Source organism: Dysidea avara, chromosome 2 (assembly GCF_963678975.1).
Source record: "Dysidea avara chromosome 2, odDysAvar1.4, whole genome shotgun sequence".
Lineage (NCBI taxonomy): Eukaryota > Metazoa > Porifera > Demospongiae > Dictyoceratida > Dysideidae > Dysidea > Dysidea avara.
Window position 1 is genome coordinate 44,890,036 of NC_089273.1, and position 18,361 is coordinate 44,908,396.

The window sequence follows — 18,361 nt, forward strand, 5'->3', positions numbered from 1 at the left end:
CCCTTTTAGAGCTTGCCTGATACAGTCAACCTTGGTTAAAAAGCTATCTAAAATGGCAGGAAACTTAACTGTTGATTACTTCTTCAGTGGATGATCTGGAAGGTAATAAATTGTAAAATGTGTGAAAATTTGGTATGCTTAGCTACCATCATTGGCAAGCTACAATACTCTGAATATTTAAAACTGGCATTTCTCGATACTTTTAAATAGGCAATAAGACCAGTTTCCCCAGTAACAGTCACATAATAGGAATATCTGGCAGAATATCATACCCGTTTCACTGCCCATACAGATGTCCCAATACCAGCAGTAATTTCACTGCTATCAGTGAAAAATTGTAATTGCAATTTCATTTGCTGGAGTGTGTGGTGCTGTTGCTTAGTAACGGTTGTTAAGGTATGATTGTTATGGCCCAAAATGCTTATTACCTTAGAAACGGCCTCCATGGCAATGCTTGCTAAAGTTACCGTGTTGACGGCTGCCTAGTAATGGTTTCTATGGGGTATTTTAATTAAATCCTCCATTTGAGCTATAGCAACCTGACCCTAACAACTGTTGCTTGGCAACCAAAGTATGAGTATGGTATTAACATGGAATAACATGGGTGGCAGTGAAATTTGGGATAAATACCACTCTTGTTGCCTTAAAAATGTATTGCAACACTCATGGTATTTTATCCCAAATTTCACTGCTACCCATGCTATTACTAGTACATATAACAGCATTGAACCATCATTATCAAGTTGCATTTGGATGTCCTATGTCTCCTTGCTGACTGTTTAAACCTGTAATCAAACTTTTTGTATGCTCATATCGTTGTGAACATATTTGAACTTTTAGCACAGCAATGCCATATCATTATTATTTTGTTTCCAGTGCCCACTATCAAAATTCTCATAGCTCAACAAAATAAACTCATGAAAAAATAATGCCAGCAGTTTCCCACACATATAGATTATTAACCCATATGGCGTATATGCAGCTCAAGGGCAAGTGCATATTATGCCAGGCTAAGCACGAGTGCCCATGGTATATATCAAGACACACGATAGTGTGTCGTGCGGCCCAAGAAGTCGCCGCGCCACACCGTGGGTATATTAACAGGAAGAAAGAAAACGTCATTTTCACACCTTTGTATCTCGGTGATTCCTTATCAGATTGTAACCAAATTTGCTGCAGCGTTTCCCGCCAGCTAGGGAAGTCCACATTCCACATTTGAAGGAAATCGCTCAAGCCATATCCGAGATACAAGCAACCAAAGTTTCGGGGTTTTCTTTTTTTTTTATTTCCTTCGTCTTTTTCGCACACTAGCAAAAATTGCGATAAAACGCAAACGCGTACTCCGATCGCCTTGCAATTTGGCACACAGAAAGGGAGTCCAATGGCGAACCCTAGTATCAAATTGGGTGCAAATCTGATTAACGGTTAAGGATTTATTACCGATTATTCGCGTAGAACAAGATTGATTTGTTGTCTCGCCTACAGGGTAAACCGCTTCATGGAATGAGTTGAAAATCGGTTGTTGGATAGAGCAACTATTGTAGGAGTGCCTTTTGGTGGTTTGAAAGCAATTGAAATAAAGATCATGGAGATATGATACGAAACCGAAGGCGTGTAACAATTGCGCGATCGAGATTCATGAATAAAAATACCAATAATTTGCGCGTCTACCTAGCAAACCGCGTAGAGCAGTGAGCTGATAATCGGTATGTAGCTGGAATTCTCATCCTAGAAAGTCCTTGCAGTAGTACAAAACAATCGGATTACAAACCACTGAGTTATGATTCGAAAGCCAACTCCGTGTAGCAAATGCGAGATCGAGATACTCTAATAGAACAGTCACCCTAATAGAGCATTCAGCTAATTTATTTACTCCATTATAGAATTCTATTATATTACAAGTCATTCTGTAGGGAGTTCAGCTGCAAACAGTTACTCTTATAGATAGTTAGGCTAGAAGCAAGTCACCCTGTGGAGAGTTAAGCTACAAATATCACTGTAGAGATTCAGAGCATTACAAGTCACATTGAAGAGAGTTCAGCTATAAAAAGTCATGCACCCTGTAGAGAGTTCGGCTATACAATTAAGTCACTCTCTAGAGAATTCAGCTACACACAAGTCACTGTGGAGATAGTTCAGCTACAAACAAAATTACCCTGTAGAGAGATCAGCTACAAACAAAACACTTTGTAGAGAGTTCAACTACAAACAAATCAACCTGTAGAGCGATCAGCAACAAACAAATCAACTTGTAGAGAGATCAGTTACACATAAATCAACCTGTAGATATATATATATATAAGCTAGAAACAAATCACCCTGTAGAAAGTTCAGCTACAAAAAATCACCCTGTAGAGACATCAGCTAGAAACTAGACACAATGTAAGGAGTTCAGCTACAAGCAAATCACTCTGTAGAGAGTTCAGCTAAAACAGATCAACCTGCAGAGAGATCAACTACAAACAAATCACCTTGTAGGGAGTTCAGCTACAAACAAATTACCCTGTAGAGAGATCAGCTACAAACAAATCACCTACTGTAGAGAGATCAACTACAAACAAATCAACCTGTAGAGAGTTCAGCTAGAAACTAGACACAATGTAAGGAGTTCAGCTACAAGCAAATCACTCTTTAGAGAGTTCAGCTACAAACAAATCAACCTGCAGAGAGATCAGCTAGAAGGATCACCTTGTAGAGAGTTCAGTTACAAAAAATTCACCCTGCAGATAGTTCAGCTACAAACAAGTCATCCTGTAGAGAGATCAGCTAGAAGGATCACCTTGTAGAGAGTTCAGATAGGAACAAATCACCTTGCAGATAGTTCAGCTACAAACACGTAACCCTATAGAGAGATCAGATCACCCTGTGGAGTGTTCAACTACAAACAAATAACCCTGCAGAGAGTTCACCTAGAAAAAGTCACTCTGTAGAGAGAATCCTGTAGAGAGTTCATCTACAAGCAAATCACCCTATGGAGACTTCAGCTACATTTCAAGTCACCCAGTAGAGAGATCAGCTGCAAACAAGTTATCTGTTATAGGGAATAATTGACATGTAATAAATATCTAATCAAAAACAGCCAAGCTGTAAAAAAAGGTGCGGCCCCCAAAAAGGCCATGGTGAAAAAAGATGTGAAATCCAAAGTGGCGGCCAAGAAATGGCTGTGATGGTAGGTTAATGGTAAAAATTTTAACAACGACAATTCAGGTGAATTTGGTACCGCTTGGTCTTGGCACAAAAATTCACTTGAATTGTTGTTATTAAAAATTTTACCATTAACCTACCATCACAGCCATTTCTTGGCCGCCACCTTGGATTTCACATCTTTTTTCACCATGGCTTTTTGGGGGCCGACCCTTTTTTTACAGCTTGGCTGTTCTTGATTAGATTTCACTTTTTTTGTATTTGTATACTCCAAACTATGGTTGGCTTTGGGGATTTTTTAACCAATCTTTTTTTCTTTACCACAGGAAGAACAAAAGATGAAGCAGATGTTAAATACTTTAAATATTTCTGATTTTATCAGTAAATGTACAAATTATATATATATATATATATATAATACATATATTTATTACAGAACACTCTACATGGTGGTTTCTTTATAACTGAACACTCTCCAAGGTGACTTCTTCTAGCTGATCTCTCTACAGGGTGAATTGTTTGTAGCTGAACTATTTACAAGGTAATATCTTTTAGCTGATCTCTCTACAGGGTGATTTGTTTGTAGCTGAACTCTCTACAAGGTAACTTCTTCTAGCTGATCTCTCTACAGGGTGATTTGTTTGTAGCTAAACTCTCTACAGGTGATTTGTTTGTAGTTGAACTCTCTACATGATGGTTTCTTTGTAGCTGAACTCTCTACTAGGTAACATCTTTTAGCTGATCTCTCTAGAGGGTCATTTGTTTGTAGGTGAACTATCCACAAGGTAATTTCTTCTAGCTGATCTCTGTATAGGGTGAATTGTTTGTAGCTGAACTCTCTACAAGGTGACTTCTTCTAGCTGATCTCTCTTGTTTGCAGCTGAGCTTTCTATATGGTGGTTTCTTTGTAACTGAACTCTCTACAAGGTAACTTCTTCTAGCTGATCTTTCAACAGGGCGGTTTGTTTGTAGCTGAATTCTCTACAGGGTGATTTATTTGCAGCTGAACTCTCTATAGGGTGAATTCTTCTAGCTGATCTCTCTACAGGGTGATTTTGTTTGCAGCTGAACTCTCTACATGGTGCATAGTTTCTTTGCAACTGAACTCTCTACAAGGTGACTTCTTCTAGCTGATCTCTCTTGTTTGCAGCTGAGCTTTCTACATGGTGGTTTCTTTGTAACTGAACTCTCTACAAGGTGACTTCTTCTAGCTGATCTCTCTACAGGGTGATTTGTTTCTAGGTGAACTCTCTACAGGGTGACTTGCCTGTAGCTGAATTGTCTATCAGATTAACTTGTTGTAGCTGAATTCCCTACAGAATAAGTTGCAATGTAATATAATTCTATAATGGAGTAAGTTATAAACGTAGCTGAAAGTTCTATTAGGGTGACTGTTCTATTAGAGTATCTCGATCTCGCATTTGCTACACGTAGTTGCCTTTCGAATCATAACTCAGTAGTTTGTAATCCGATTTATCTATACTACTGCAAGGACTTTCTATGATGATTATTCCACCTACATACTGATTTTCAGCTCATTGCTCTAAGCGGTTTACCTATAGTAGGCGTGAAAACTAATAGTTTTTTTTATTCATAAAAATCCATCGAGTAATTGTGACACAGGTTGGGCTTTGTGTCATATCTCCATGGTCTTTATCTCGATTCCTTTCAAACCACAAAAAGGCACTCCTACGATGGTTACTCCATCCACATAGCAATTTTCAACTCATTCCTCCAAGGAGTTTACCCTGTGGGCGTGACAGACCTTCGACCTTATTTTACGTACATAATCGGTCATAACTCCGTGAATGCTCATCGGATTCCTACCAAAGTTGGTACTGAGATCCGCCTTAATGCGCCCTTCAAGTGTGCCAAAGTTCAGCCCGATTGGAGTACGTATTCGTGTTTTATGGCGGATTTTGCGCAGTGTGCGAAATGAAGAAGTAGAAGAAAAAAACCAAGAAATTAAAACGAACTTTTGTTTGCTCATATCTCGGAAATGGCTGGAGCGAATTTCTTCAAATTTGGTATGTAGACTCCCCTAACTGGCCGACACCTCTCTAGCAATTTTGGTTCCAATCGGATTAGGGATCACAGAACTACATAGGTGTGAAAATTGCGTTTTCTTTCTCCTGTTAATATACTCACGGTGTTGCGCGTCGGCTTCTTGGGCCGCACGATACATATCATGTGTCTTGATACTTACGGTGTGGCTCTCCGGCTTCTTGGGCTGCACGACACACTATCGTGTGTCTTGATATGTATTATATATATATATAATTTGTACATTTAGCGATAAAATCAGAATTAGTCAGTTTAAGTATTTATAATCTGCTTCATCTGTTTCTTCATCTTGTGGTAAAGAAAAAAAAGATAGGTTAAGAAGTCCCAAGCCGGTCATAGGCCAGCTTTGGGGTATACAAATACAAAATGAAGTGAAATCTAATCCAAAACAGCCAAGCTGTAAAAAAAGAGTGCAGCTCTCAAAAAGGCTATGGTGAAAAAAGATGTGAAATCCAAGGTGGCGGCCAAGAAATGGCTGTGATGGTAGGTTAATGGTGAAAATTTTAATAACGACAATTCAGGTGAATTTGGTGCTGCTTGGTATTGGCACAAAATTCACCTGAATTGTCGTTATTAAAATTTTTACCATTAACCTACCATCACAGCCATTTCTTGGCTGCCACCTTGGATTTCACATCTTTTTTCACCATAGCCTTTTTGAGGGCCACACTCTTTTTTTACAGCTTGGCTGTTTTGGATTAGATAAATATTACATGTAATTTTATCATCATCCAATATTGCTATTATATTTTTGCTTTATGAATCAGTAAAAAAATCTTTATTGCTCTTTAACTTTTTAAAAACAAAATTCATTATTATAATTATAAACATATATATGCAAGTAAAAATTTACATTCAATTTGGGATCACAGAAAGAAAAAGTAGCTAGCTAATGAATCAAGGGGTGTAGGCTATACCTGCAGCTAATTTCTAATTCAGTCATAAAGCTGTTAATTAACATAAACCATGAGTATGATTAAATATCCACTATAGTATAGCTACAGGTGCAGTAATATAATTATGTTAATGAAGTTTATGTAATGTAGTCTATCATTAATTCAATAAACACTTATATACCACTGTTCATGTAGTACCATGATTGTTGCATTGACATATCTGATAATCCTTACCAGTCAACATGTTGACAGTAAAATGATCACCATCAACACTACTGGTGGTAGTGATAGTAATGAATGTTGTGCGAAAGGAGAATGTCCATGTTCTTCACTATCCACTGCTTTACAGAATATTACCAGTAACACTGTAATCAAAATCACATCAGAATCAGTTATATTACATGGCAATGTTATGATGGGATCAGGTAATCTTACAAACATCTCGTTAATTGGAAGTGGTGCCACTCTCACATGTAACGATAGTGGGGGTGTGCAATGTGAGCAATGTGATAATGTGATTATTGAGGGGATCACATTTGACAGGTGTGGTTATGGCAATTATACAAATGTGGTTCAAGGAGTGAAATTTAATAATGGTGCCAATGTCTCCTTCATAAATTGTACATTTCAAAATTCTGAAGTAGTGGCTCTTTACTTGGCAAATGTCTATGGAAATGTCGTTATTGATCATTGTAACTTCTTATCAAATGAAAGAAAAGCAAATGTGCTTGTGGATGCTGGTGGATTATATGTTGACTGTCAGCCTAGTCATCACATAAATGTTATAATTCATGGAAGCATTTTCTACCAAAATGGTTTTTTACAGCATGAACTAAGCGAATTTGATGGATATGGTCTCAGAATAGGCGACCAACATAATAAAAGTACAGAATCTTGGAATGTTATTATTTCACAAACAAACTTTTCTCACAATAAAATTGCAGCAATAATGTTTCTTAATGCAAATGGTAAAATCTCATTCATATTAAGTGAAGTTTTTGTTTTCAGTAACACATATGGCAGCAAAATATTTTCTGTACAGTTTAGTTCAGACAATGGTGATCTTTTTTTGCTGATTCTGAATTCCACTTTTAGTCGAAATATAGGAATTTTACAAAATATGTCTATTCAGTCACAATAATGTGACAGTTCTAATAACCAACTCAAGTATTTGTGAAAACATTGTCAGAGACAATCCGTCTCCTTCTATTTTCAACATAAACGCATCTAAAGCATCTAACTTTACTCTTACTTTACAGAATGTATGTATTGCCAACAATAATATATACAGAACCATTTATCATAACTCTCCTACACTTTCTGGAGTTTTGTCAATAAATTTAACGTCTATAACTCATGTCTACATAACTATGAGCAAGTTAAATGCGACATCAAATTCATTTTCTATGAGACGGGAGGTGCAGTCCAGATAACAACTGATTCTCATAGTAATATAACATTCAGTGAAAGTGTATTCTTCAACAACACGTCTGTCCGTGGGGCTGCCATTTACATCAAAGAACTAAATGTTTATTGTCCTTATACAGTTACAATCATGCATTGTGAATTTTATCACAATATTGCTGATGAAAGTGTGATTTATATTGATGTCCCTTCAGATAACAAAGCCTTACCAAGTAGCAGTGTATATCTACTATACTCACATTTTATGAACAATATTGGTAACTGTATGTACTTGTCGCAATCCTTTCTTACTATTAAAGGAGAAGTATTATTTATAAATAACAGTGCTGACAAAGGAGCAGCTCTGTACTTCAACAAAGGAAGTAGTGTGGAATTTGAAGATGGAGCAGATGTATGTTTTATAGACAACTGTGCTATCTCAAATGGTGGAGCAGTATATGTGGATTTAAGTTATGGTTGTGATGAGAATCAGACAATATTTAAGCAGTTTCCTGGCACAGTGAAGGTGTCATTCAATACTACTCATTGTGAATACAGTAGTAATTCATTTTATGTAAGTGTTTCTAAGTACTGTGGAATAAATGCAAATTATAAGGAAAACAGCTCAATAATGTATGTACCATAAAATTTAACTACTCTAAAGTCATCAATGGTACAGTTATTCCCATACCAGGTAACTACAATTATTCTCAATTTAGCATTACTCATTTTCCAGTAATCACATCCCCACACCAATTGGTGCTACATGGTTGTGTTAGACTAGCTAGTGACGTCTATTACATTGGTGGCAAAGCTCTTGGTAAAGAAATAAAATTCTACGACATTGTTTTGGACCATTTTGATAAACCTGCAGAGCCAGTCAAATTTCAATTACAGTGCATTGAATGTAATGATGATTTCATATTGATAAACAGTTACGTGGTAGTCAACAATACATCACCACTTAATGTGATTTTAGTTGGAAAAGAGGTGACTAGCAGTATCAACGTTACATTACATTTACTATCACACATATACTACTATTACCATCAAATGGAGGTGACACTTGTAATAGAGTTAGTCCCATGTTCTGATCATCCTGGGTATACATACAGTACAACATCTAAAGGTTGTGCTTGTTACCATCATGATGCAGTGGAGTGTTATGATGACTATAATGAGATTGAGAGAGGTTACTGGTTTGGTGAAGTCAATGGAAAGACAACTATATCATTGTGCCATAGTGAGTATTGTAGGTTTGTTAATCGTACAAACACCAGAGAAGGTTATTTTGAATTGCCTGACAGGATAAATTACCAATGTGAGCATCACAGGTCTGGTCCTGCTTGTGGAGAATGCAGTCCAGGTTTCACTCTAGCATATGATTCTCCTAACTGTATCAGTGCAAACCACTGCAGTGCTGGAATGACTGTGTTAGTACTAACCTTTTTATATTGGATCGTAGTAGTGTGTGGAGTGTTCAGCTTGATGTACTTCAACTTTTCACTTTCTTCAGGATACTTATTTGGGATAATCTACTACTACAGTATGGTGAATATCTTATTGAGCAGCAATGCTTACATTTCCAATGGTGCATTTCAGTTTATAATCATTTTATCAGGTTTTGCTCAACTTGTTCCTAAATTTCTTGGGCAACTTTGTTTAGTAGAAGGATTAAGTGGAATTGATCAACTCTTCATTCATTATTCTCATGCTGCTGCTGTTTCAGTCATCCTTGTAGCATTTGTGATAGCAGCACGAAAGTCAAGAAGAGTGTCTGAATTTATTAGTCGCTGTATAATTCGTGTTTTTTGCCTCCTTCTTTTATTAGCATACACATCATTAGCTTCCACTTCACTTCTGCTACTGAGGCCACTAACATTTATTGATATTGATGAGGTTTATATATACTTATCACCTAACATCAAATATTTTCATGGTAAACATGTAGTGTATGGTAGTGTAGCACTGATTTCTGAACTAGTGATAGGAATTGGTTTGCCAGTATTTCTAATGGCATCTCCATTTCTAATCCGACAATGCCCAGTTAAGTTCATTGCAGTCAAACCATTATTAGATCAGACAGTTTCAGGGATGCTACAAGGACAAGTATCGTTGGTTTGCTGGTTACTATTTGATGTGTCGTCAAGTACTAATGCTAATTGTTTTTGTTGGGAATGCTAAATACTACCACATGGTGTTTTATTTAGAGATCACTTGTGTTACAATTGCTGCAATTCACACATGCCTCCAGCCTTATAACGATAAGTTCTTAAATGCATTTGATGGACTTTTGCTGCTTTTAATGGTTATTTTAGTTTTGATTAGTGGTTATGATTTTCTCCAATTTGCTACTACTGAAATAGCACTAATATTGGTAATCATTCCAATACCCATCTTATGTGTTGCTGGTGTTATCAAAAGAACACTTCACTGGAGGAGGTACGTCATTAATGATGAATACGATGATGATTTTGATGCTAACGATCGTGATGACCTCATAAGGTAAAACCAATTTTCCTATTTACAGATCTGTATTACATGATCTATTGTTGTAGAAGCAACCATTGTCACATTAATCACAGCTCCAGTCATTTTGAAAGTTCTCCTCCTGAAATTCCAGCTAAAACCAACAACTAACATTTTGCTTAGACACTCACACAGTGTATTCAGTAGCTCATGTAGCCTTCCTCAGATTTAATCATTTATTGTTGCTGTTGTTTCTTATACATTACTAGATAACACAAAGTATACCTTACCTGTAATTTTCATGATGTTTATTTGTAAAACATTGTGTACATATTGTAATGGTATATGAATTGCTATCGTGCAGAAACCTTGACATCACTAAAATTATAGTTACATCTCTGTTAACATTGGAAACTTGAATTTTTGTAGGAGTTTATTTTCCTTCCTACAGCCCTCCTAGCTATTAATTACACACTCACAACTAGCTATAGCTTGTATTTATTATACCTTGTGATAGTTTAAGCATTTTACAACAAATTAAATTAGCAGTTCAGACAAATAATTCTGGATCAAAATATCATCAAACGTGGTAGCACATTTTACTTAGTAGTGACTACAATAAAATTTAAAATACATTAATTCATTTTGTTTCTGTACATTTGCCAAACATGTATATAAATGAGAAATGAACATGATTGTGTTACAAACTGATCCAAATCGCACATCAGGCAGAATCAAAACTAACACCATCAGTGGTATACTATTGAATTTAACCCACAGCATTATTCAAACTACTCGAGGCAGCTTTTGCAGCTATAATAAAGATTGTGACATAATGGAAATGTAAAAGCATGAAACTACTATAGCATCAAAGGGTAGCAATTTATTACACAGATATGGAAATTCAAAAGTACTATTGACCCAAGTGGGTGAAACCTATTTTCCAGAGCATTTATACAGCTGGAAAATAATGAATTATGCTAATTTTGTGCAGGATAGAAGTTGATAACTAGCTAAAATATAATATTTTCATCTCAACTAGCATGGCCCATATACAACTAGCTACATGTGTAGCTATAGTTATAATTCCATTGCCTAATGCAAGTTTGGATGGACATAAGGCTATGATAAAAAAGAAAACATAATGTATGCACTACAGACACTTATATGGGAATGCAAATTTGTGATCCGATAATAGTAAAATCAGTCTTAATGCCATGTGTGAAATAATTAGAAATTTACAATTCACTGTGTTATTGTTAAGACAGTTTGGTACCTGTTAGATTATTTCTCAGAATTTGTAGTAATTCAAGGTACTGACTAACAATTGAATTGTAACCATGATTAATTGCTTGGAATACTTTAGTTTTGGTCATAAATATTAATATTTGAGTGGTCAAATGTGACATTAAGACTGATTTTCCAAAATCAGATCACATTTAAAGCAACATAATAGTTAGTGCAAAGACTGTTGTTGTAAAGTAACCTCATAAATTATCAACCATCAAACCAGGACAATATTGGTGTTGTCATGTGGCAATTTCAGTATTTTATAATAACTACAAAACACAATTGAAATGATATTATAAAATGCTTACCTTGCTAGATTACAACACGAGCAGATCATTTACCTGGTTTTCTGAGCTGTATCATATAGCTGATAACTTTTGATGTTGCTTAATAACAGCAGCAGTCTTTCACTGCTGCACTATGTAAGAGAAAACCATCATAAATGATGAAATAAAACTATGTATATACAACAACAAAAGATTATAAACATGTGCATGAGTGTCAGTTTATGTGAGTACAAACAGGACCACATATGGAACCATTGTGGGCATGGCTAGGAAGAGAAAAAAAAGATAAGAAAAACAAAAAGCAGACAGAAAGAAAACAGACAAAAACAAAACTGTACAAAAATAATATAATTATATGCCATGATCAAAAAGCTATGAAGCTTTAAAGTTCAAAAGATAGGTCAAATTTTGTGTGTGAAAAGGTACCTTTTCGCAAATCTGGTCACATATTATCTAATAATGAGTGGTCCACTCCTTGCAATTCCTCACCAGAAAGATTCTCCTAGAAACCAAACTACTGGCAGAGGCAATGTCATCTACACAGCCAATACATTCTAGTTTTAAGTATCTTCTTTCTTATATTTAGTGTAAAATTGCAGTTCACTGAAGTAAGAATGATTGCCTGTGATTTTAAGTGGTGTATCTTGAATTTAGAAGAAATTTTCATAAATTTAGAAGTAAATTTAGTGCTCTAATAGGTGAAGGATTGCTCTAGTGAATGATTCATACTGAAAGTTCATACACCATTGAATTAAGGAATTATAATTGTGCAATGAAATGCTGCCAATAATTGGCAACTTATGCTAAGGTAGACTGAAATCGAGAATAAATGTCCACTAGTATAATTGCAGGTATAGGCAACCTCTCTTGTTTCCCTACTTTTATATAGCGTGTCATGGAACAAATTTGTTGATTATTTGCCTAGTAACTCAAACCCACAAGTACTTATATTATAGCACATTATAAATAAAATCACTTGTCAATTATACTTGAAGCTTCCAGGTTTGGTGTATATAAGTAATGTGTTATTGCTACTTTTTGAAAGGCCTTTAGGCCCACAAAAAAAACATTGAATGAACAAGTAGGGGTGTTTATTTTACAAGTTTATAAGGAAATACCGTACGCAAGGAAATTGTGACGTCAAAAAAATTTGACGAATCGGTTTAATTCGTCAAATTTAAATTCGTCAAATGTTTATAGGCGCCCTTAAAAGTACAGGTTTTGCCTACAATTTCTTCATTTTCGTCAACATTTTATTCGTAAAATCTGCTGAAGTCTAAATTCGTCAATTTTTTTTGACGTCAAAATTTCCTTGCGTACGGTATTGGTAGTTGATTAAGCTTTGTTAGGATAATATCCAGTAAAGGTAGCAAAACAAGGGAGGTTGCCTACATCTGCAGATGCATGTACGTATACTAAAAGACATTTAATCCCTAATTCACATGTACAGGGATTTAATATCAACTAGTATACCTGCAGGTGTAGGTGATCTCCCTTGTTTCACTACTTATTATGGACATAATCCCAAACTTAAAATTTTCAAGTTTTCCTTCTACTTGTTTGTTGACTTTTTGTAACATAATTGTGACTGGTGAACCAGAGTAAAAGATAGAATGACACCATAATTATTTATATGTTTTTGTCTAAACACATGTGTCCAAAATATCAATTACTGAAAAAGTGAAGTAGCATTATGCTGCATTTTCTGTTATTGCACAAGAATAAAATTACGAGAAGCACTTCTACAATCAATCCACTACCAGGACCAGTCATTATGGAAAATACCAATCAAACATAGGAAAGCTATCACACACTAACTACCATGAATCGACACCTTGTGTTGTCAGCAAGAAGAAATAGGACACAAAGGAGGACAAAGGTATGTCCATGATGTGTACATTGTATGTACTGCAGTATGGCAAAGACACCTGTCAGGCTAAATCACATCTAACAGCGAAAAATTAAGCGCGTAGTCTTAGCCATTATATATTGAGTTATGCTTGTCTGAAGACATCAGGTAGGTGGGTCGATGGTCTGGCTGGCATACTGGCAGCCAGGAAGCCAGTAGAAAGTTCTTTAATGTAAAATGTTTTCTGTAACATTTTATTGGAAATATTTTTTTTGCCTCTAAATACACTGTTGGGTTTGATTCTACTGTACATAACCAAATACTGCCAAGACATCATGAATATATTGTGAGGTTGGTTTCTGCTGAGAAGGTGCAAACCTCTGTAATATCTAATATACAGTTACTACTATGTAATGTGTATACGTATTTCAGATGTTATTTTTTCTGTGACATGTGTAGTTACACATATATACTGTGAATATGGGGTTAGCTTTAAGAGCTAATGCCATGCTGGATTTTTCTTATAAATGTATGTGTTATGTTTACAGAGAAGAGTGACTTCAAGGCAGTGTTGTTCATCTTACATACTCAGATGAGACTTAGCAACCAAAACCTACACGTTCCTTGTGAGGAGAAGACTATGGCTCATGTCAACAAGGCATGGGAGTTGATGGAACATGCTGAATAGGGAAGTATATAGTTTAGAGGGAGGAAATTATCAGTTAAAACAGGTAGTGTTTTATGTGTTCTGTGTTGTGTGAGATAGCACAGCGAAGTGATTAACCAAATCCTGACCAACTTCGTGATCACAAGTTCCAGGTTCAGTGCTTACTGATGCCCAGTAGCTGTTTTTTTTATTGGTTTCATTTGGAAATAGTCCACCTGATTATTCAAATTATGTGTAACTAGTAAATGTGAATGCTGGCTGTCCATGTCTGACCTAAGTCAAAGCTAATGAGGCTCAGGTGTAATTCGCTTTTACCTGTGAGATGTGGTACAGGTACAGAAATTCTTGTCTGCAGCTCCCAGGATTAATTAGTGAAGTGGCTGTAAGATATGTAGAGTTGCGGCTTGTGTATGAAACAATGACTAACTACTACTTGTGTAGTGGGTGGTTAGAAATGGCATTATTCTTTAATTGTCTGTTTCGCTTTGTGAAATGTAATCCACATTTGTGACAACATCACACACTATCTTATGTACTGACTGCTAATTTGTAGCATTGTTGTTATTGGTTGTCAGCTTGTGTAAGGATATCTGTTGAATTTGCTTGTAGTGAATATTGTGAATACTTTGTTGATTTCAAAAGGTATGTATCAAACAGTACAGTAGTAGTGTTTAAGCAGGAATCCCCTTGAAATATTGTGAGCCTCCAAAAATGCCACTTTTAAAAACCATCCTAGAAACCTCTTTCATGACAAAAATTACCATTACAAATAATATTATATGCCCCATTCAACATCAAATACAGTGTTAAAAACAAGAAAACTCTCAGACAGCCGGATATAGAATTTTAAAACAATTACCAAAACTTGATTTTAGTCTCAAAGCCTGCTGGCCTGCCAGCCTCACTGACCACAGTCACAAGGGAGGAGGCCAAATGTAGCAATACACAGCCACCATCTTTTGCCACAATAAAAAACTCACCAGTGGTATGTGCCTTTAGAGGTTCTGATGAGTGCAATCCCTCTGCACCTTGTCTTTCCTTTATCTTCAATCAAGCTAGTGTTCACCTTCTTCATCAACAACACCATATCCAGGTGTTGCTTTTCCATATCAATATTTTCCTCTAGCAGCATATTATAGATGCCACAAAATTGTTTTAGCATTTACATGGTACTGGACACCTGGTAACTTTGGTCTAGGGAAATTCGCTCAGTAATCACAGAGACCACATCTCTCTTAATAATCTATTTACTCAAACGTTATGAACATGCACACCCTCTTGTTGGCAGCAGTCACCCTAATACAACAGTCATGTATGATATTCTAATAGAACAGTCACACGTGTATAGCTGTAGCTATGCTATATAAAAAAAAAACTGAACTAACTTATATATTAAAAACTTAATAATTTTAAAAATGAAATAGGGATCCAAACAATAAAAAGTAGTAAAACAAGAGATGAATGATGTATTACAGAATAGCTTGATGGGAAAATCCCTACTTTGGCATTGAATAAATAATTTCTACAGCTAGCATGTCAAATGTAGGCATTCCACACTGAGCTATTGTGTAATTCATCCATTGTTTCTCTACTTTTCATTGCTTGGATCTCCACTTGATAATTAAAATTAATAATATACTAGTATAAGTAGAGCTTATATGCTTCAGATAATTATGACAAATACACCATGAATTTCAGGAAACTATTACAGAGTTAGAGATTTTTTCTCAAGATGTTGATAACTAAAGAGACACAGATTTCACTATCAGCCACTGATCTATCAATATCAATACAGTCCCACGATGACAACTCACACTTCAAAAAACTGTATTATTCTGTCATGTTTGGTGTGGTCTGGTCAATGGCCATTGGTGTAGTCTGGTCAATGACCATGCTACATGTATATCAACTACACTATCTGTAGAGAGAAAGTATCACACAATTGGCATTTCTTCTTTGTGGATAATCTGTTGATCAGTGATAGTGGTGGTGTGGCTTAAGGTGGTCCCTGAGACAGTTTACGCATTCTATGCTATCTCTGAACCAACTACTGAGGGCTTTCTTGCAGTCTGGTAGTTCTTAGCACCTTTCCTTACATTGCTGGCTTTTTACATTAGTAGTAGCAACATTAGATGGTGCCTTGTCTATAAGGTTGTCTGTGAAATACCATAAGTTTATGATTGTCAAGACTTTTGTGTCTTTGGTCAGCTTAGCATGGGTTTTAGCAGTGTTATTGTTTTTGCCTGTATTGGTATCATGGAGACATCAAAGTCTAGCTTTTGTATGTGGAATGGTAGTGGCAGCGTGATCACTATTGGCCTATGATGTTCATGTCTGCTATAGCATTAGTTGTTCCCTATTTCTTCCTGTACAATGCTATTATGAACAATAGAAGGAAAATAATAAGGTGTCCTGATTTTGGTGCTACGACTAAAGCTGAATTGTCTTCAGTTATTGAGCAGTTGCAATTAAGCTAGTTACAAACAAGCTGTTAACTTGCTTCCCCTTATTGTTGTCCCTGTAGCACTTGACTTGCTCTATCCCATACCAAAGTTTGTGTCATTTGCTGTGAGTGGTATTGACCCCTGTGGTCTGAAGTCTAAGTTATTTAGACCCTTTATGTAGTTGTAGTGCCTTAACTGTTGACAGCTGCTTGTAACAGAGAAATGAGGCGTTCATTAGTAGAAACAAACCATTATTCCACCTGTAACTGTTGCTACAGGTTTAAAATTAATTTTCAGGTGGCGATGCATTGCCAATGCTACCAGTGCAGGTGCACGTAATAAACATGTAAAGGGTCTAAGTAAACATGAAAAGGGTCTAAGTAACTTAGACATCTCCAAAATCCACCAAATCCACCACAAAAAGGGTCTAAAAATGTTTCTACATAATATGGACTACTCAAAATCACCTGCTGCACCTCCATCAGCATTGAGCAATTTAAAATTATACACACTTTCTCCAAATTTCTTCAAATTTGGCACAGAAACACTCTACCATGAGACAAAACCATATACCAAGTTTCATTTATTTTATTTCTATTAATCACATTCTGTATTATGGTTGCTTTGATGTAGTGGTTCTCTGAATTAATTTTGTGATTGCACAATAATTTTATAAATGCGTCAAAATAAATTGACATTGTACTAATGCATTCACATCAGAATTTCTCTCATATCCAAGCATTGGTATAAACAACTGATCATTTTTATAATATTGTTGAGATTCGTGAAATATTGAGATTCATGATTTATCAAGACTTGTCATTTGATTGTTTGGAGAATGATCATACTCAAACATACTTTTTGAAATTTTGATCAATAAGATAAATCAGTGTTTAATTTCCTAGTGATTAAACAAGATTAAAGTATATGCAAAGTCTAATAACACAATGGTCATTAAATGTATGCAACTCGAGTTCCTACATCAGCTTGCCTGTAGTGGTAATTGACAGTGAGTGGGGAATGATTATAGCCATGACAAGCTGGATGAAATATGTATTATTATAATCTGAAGGTTTTATTTTGAAGTAGTAAATCAATCATCCAATGGCATAAAGCTGCAGCTGTAACAGCAGAGGATGCATGTGGGTTCAAAATCTTGGCATTATTTTCTCTGGCTTAACTATGACTTTCATGCCATTATATCATAGCCATTAGGTAAAAATCTTTATCCCTGGTCAACCTTTTATTGGCTTTGTAATGCAGGTCCCAGAATGTAGATATCTATCCCAAGCAGGCATCTATGTATTGCATGCAGTGATTTTTAATGAGAATGATATATGATTTGTTATATATTTAAACCAAAACAGCCAAGCTGTAAAAAAAGAGTGTGGTCTCCAAAAAGTCCAGGATGAAAAAAGATGTGAAATCCAAGGTGGTGGCCTGTGATGGTAGGTTAATGGCAAAAATTTTAATTACGACAATTCAGGTGAATTTGCATTGTCTCCTCCACGAGGATTCGGCACCAAATTCACCTGAATTGTTTTAATTAAATTTTTGCCATTAATCTACCATCACAGCCATGTCTTGGCTGCCACCTTGGATTTCACATCTTTTGTCATCCTGGACTTTTTGGGGGCTGCACTCTTTTTGTACAGCTTGGCTGTTTTGGTTTAGATATCACTTCTTTTTGTATTGCAAGCCACAAAGCCAGCCATTAACTGGCTTTGGTGCTTCCTTCTAACTTGTTTTTTTTTTTCTTTTCTGCAGGACTTGTGGAACAAAGAAAGAAATATTGTGTACAGTTTTTTGTCTGATTAAAAATATTTCTATATTTGACAATGAAATGA

The 18,361-nt window shown here is 35.8% G+C and overlaps 1 protein-coding gene across 1 annotated transcript; it reads left to right on the plus strand.

Moving 5' to 3' along the window:
* Nucleotides 1-6,303: 6,303 nt before the first annotated feature.
* Nucleotides 6,304-10,299, plus strand: LOC136248133 (uncharacterized). Its single transcript, XM_066039948.1, has 4 exons — nucleotides 6,304-6,988; nucleotides 7,724-8,056; nucleotides 8,173-10,013; nucleotides 10,067-10,299. The coding sequence occupies exons 1-3, from the start codon at nucleotides 6,304-6,306 to the stop codon at nucleotides 9,690-9,692; spliced, it is 2,538 nt and encodes an 845-aa protein (XP_065896020.1). The 3' UTR covers nucleotides 9,693-10,013; nucleotides 10,067-10,299.
* The last annotated feature ends 8,062 nt before the right edge of the window (nucleotides 10,300-18,361 follow it).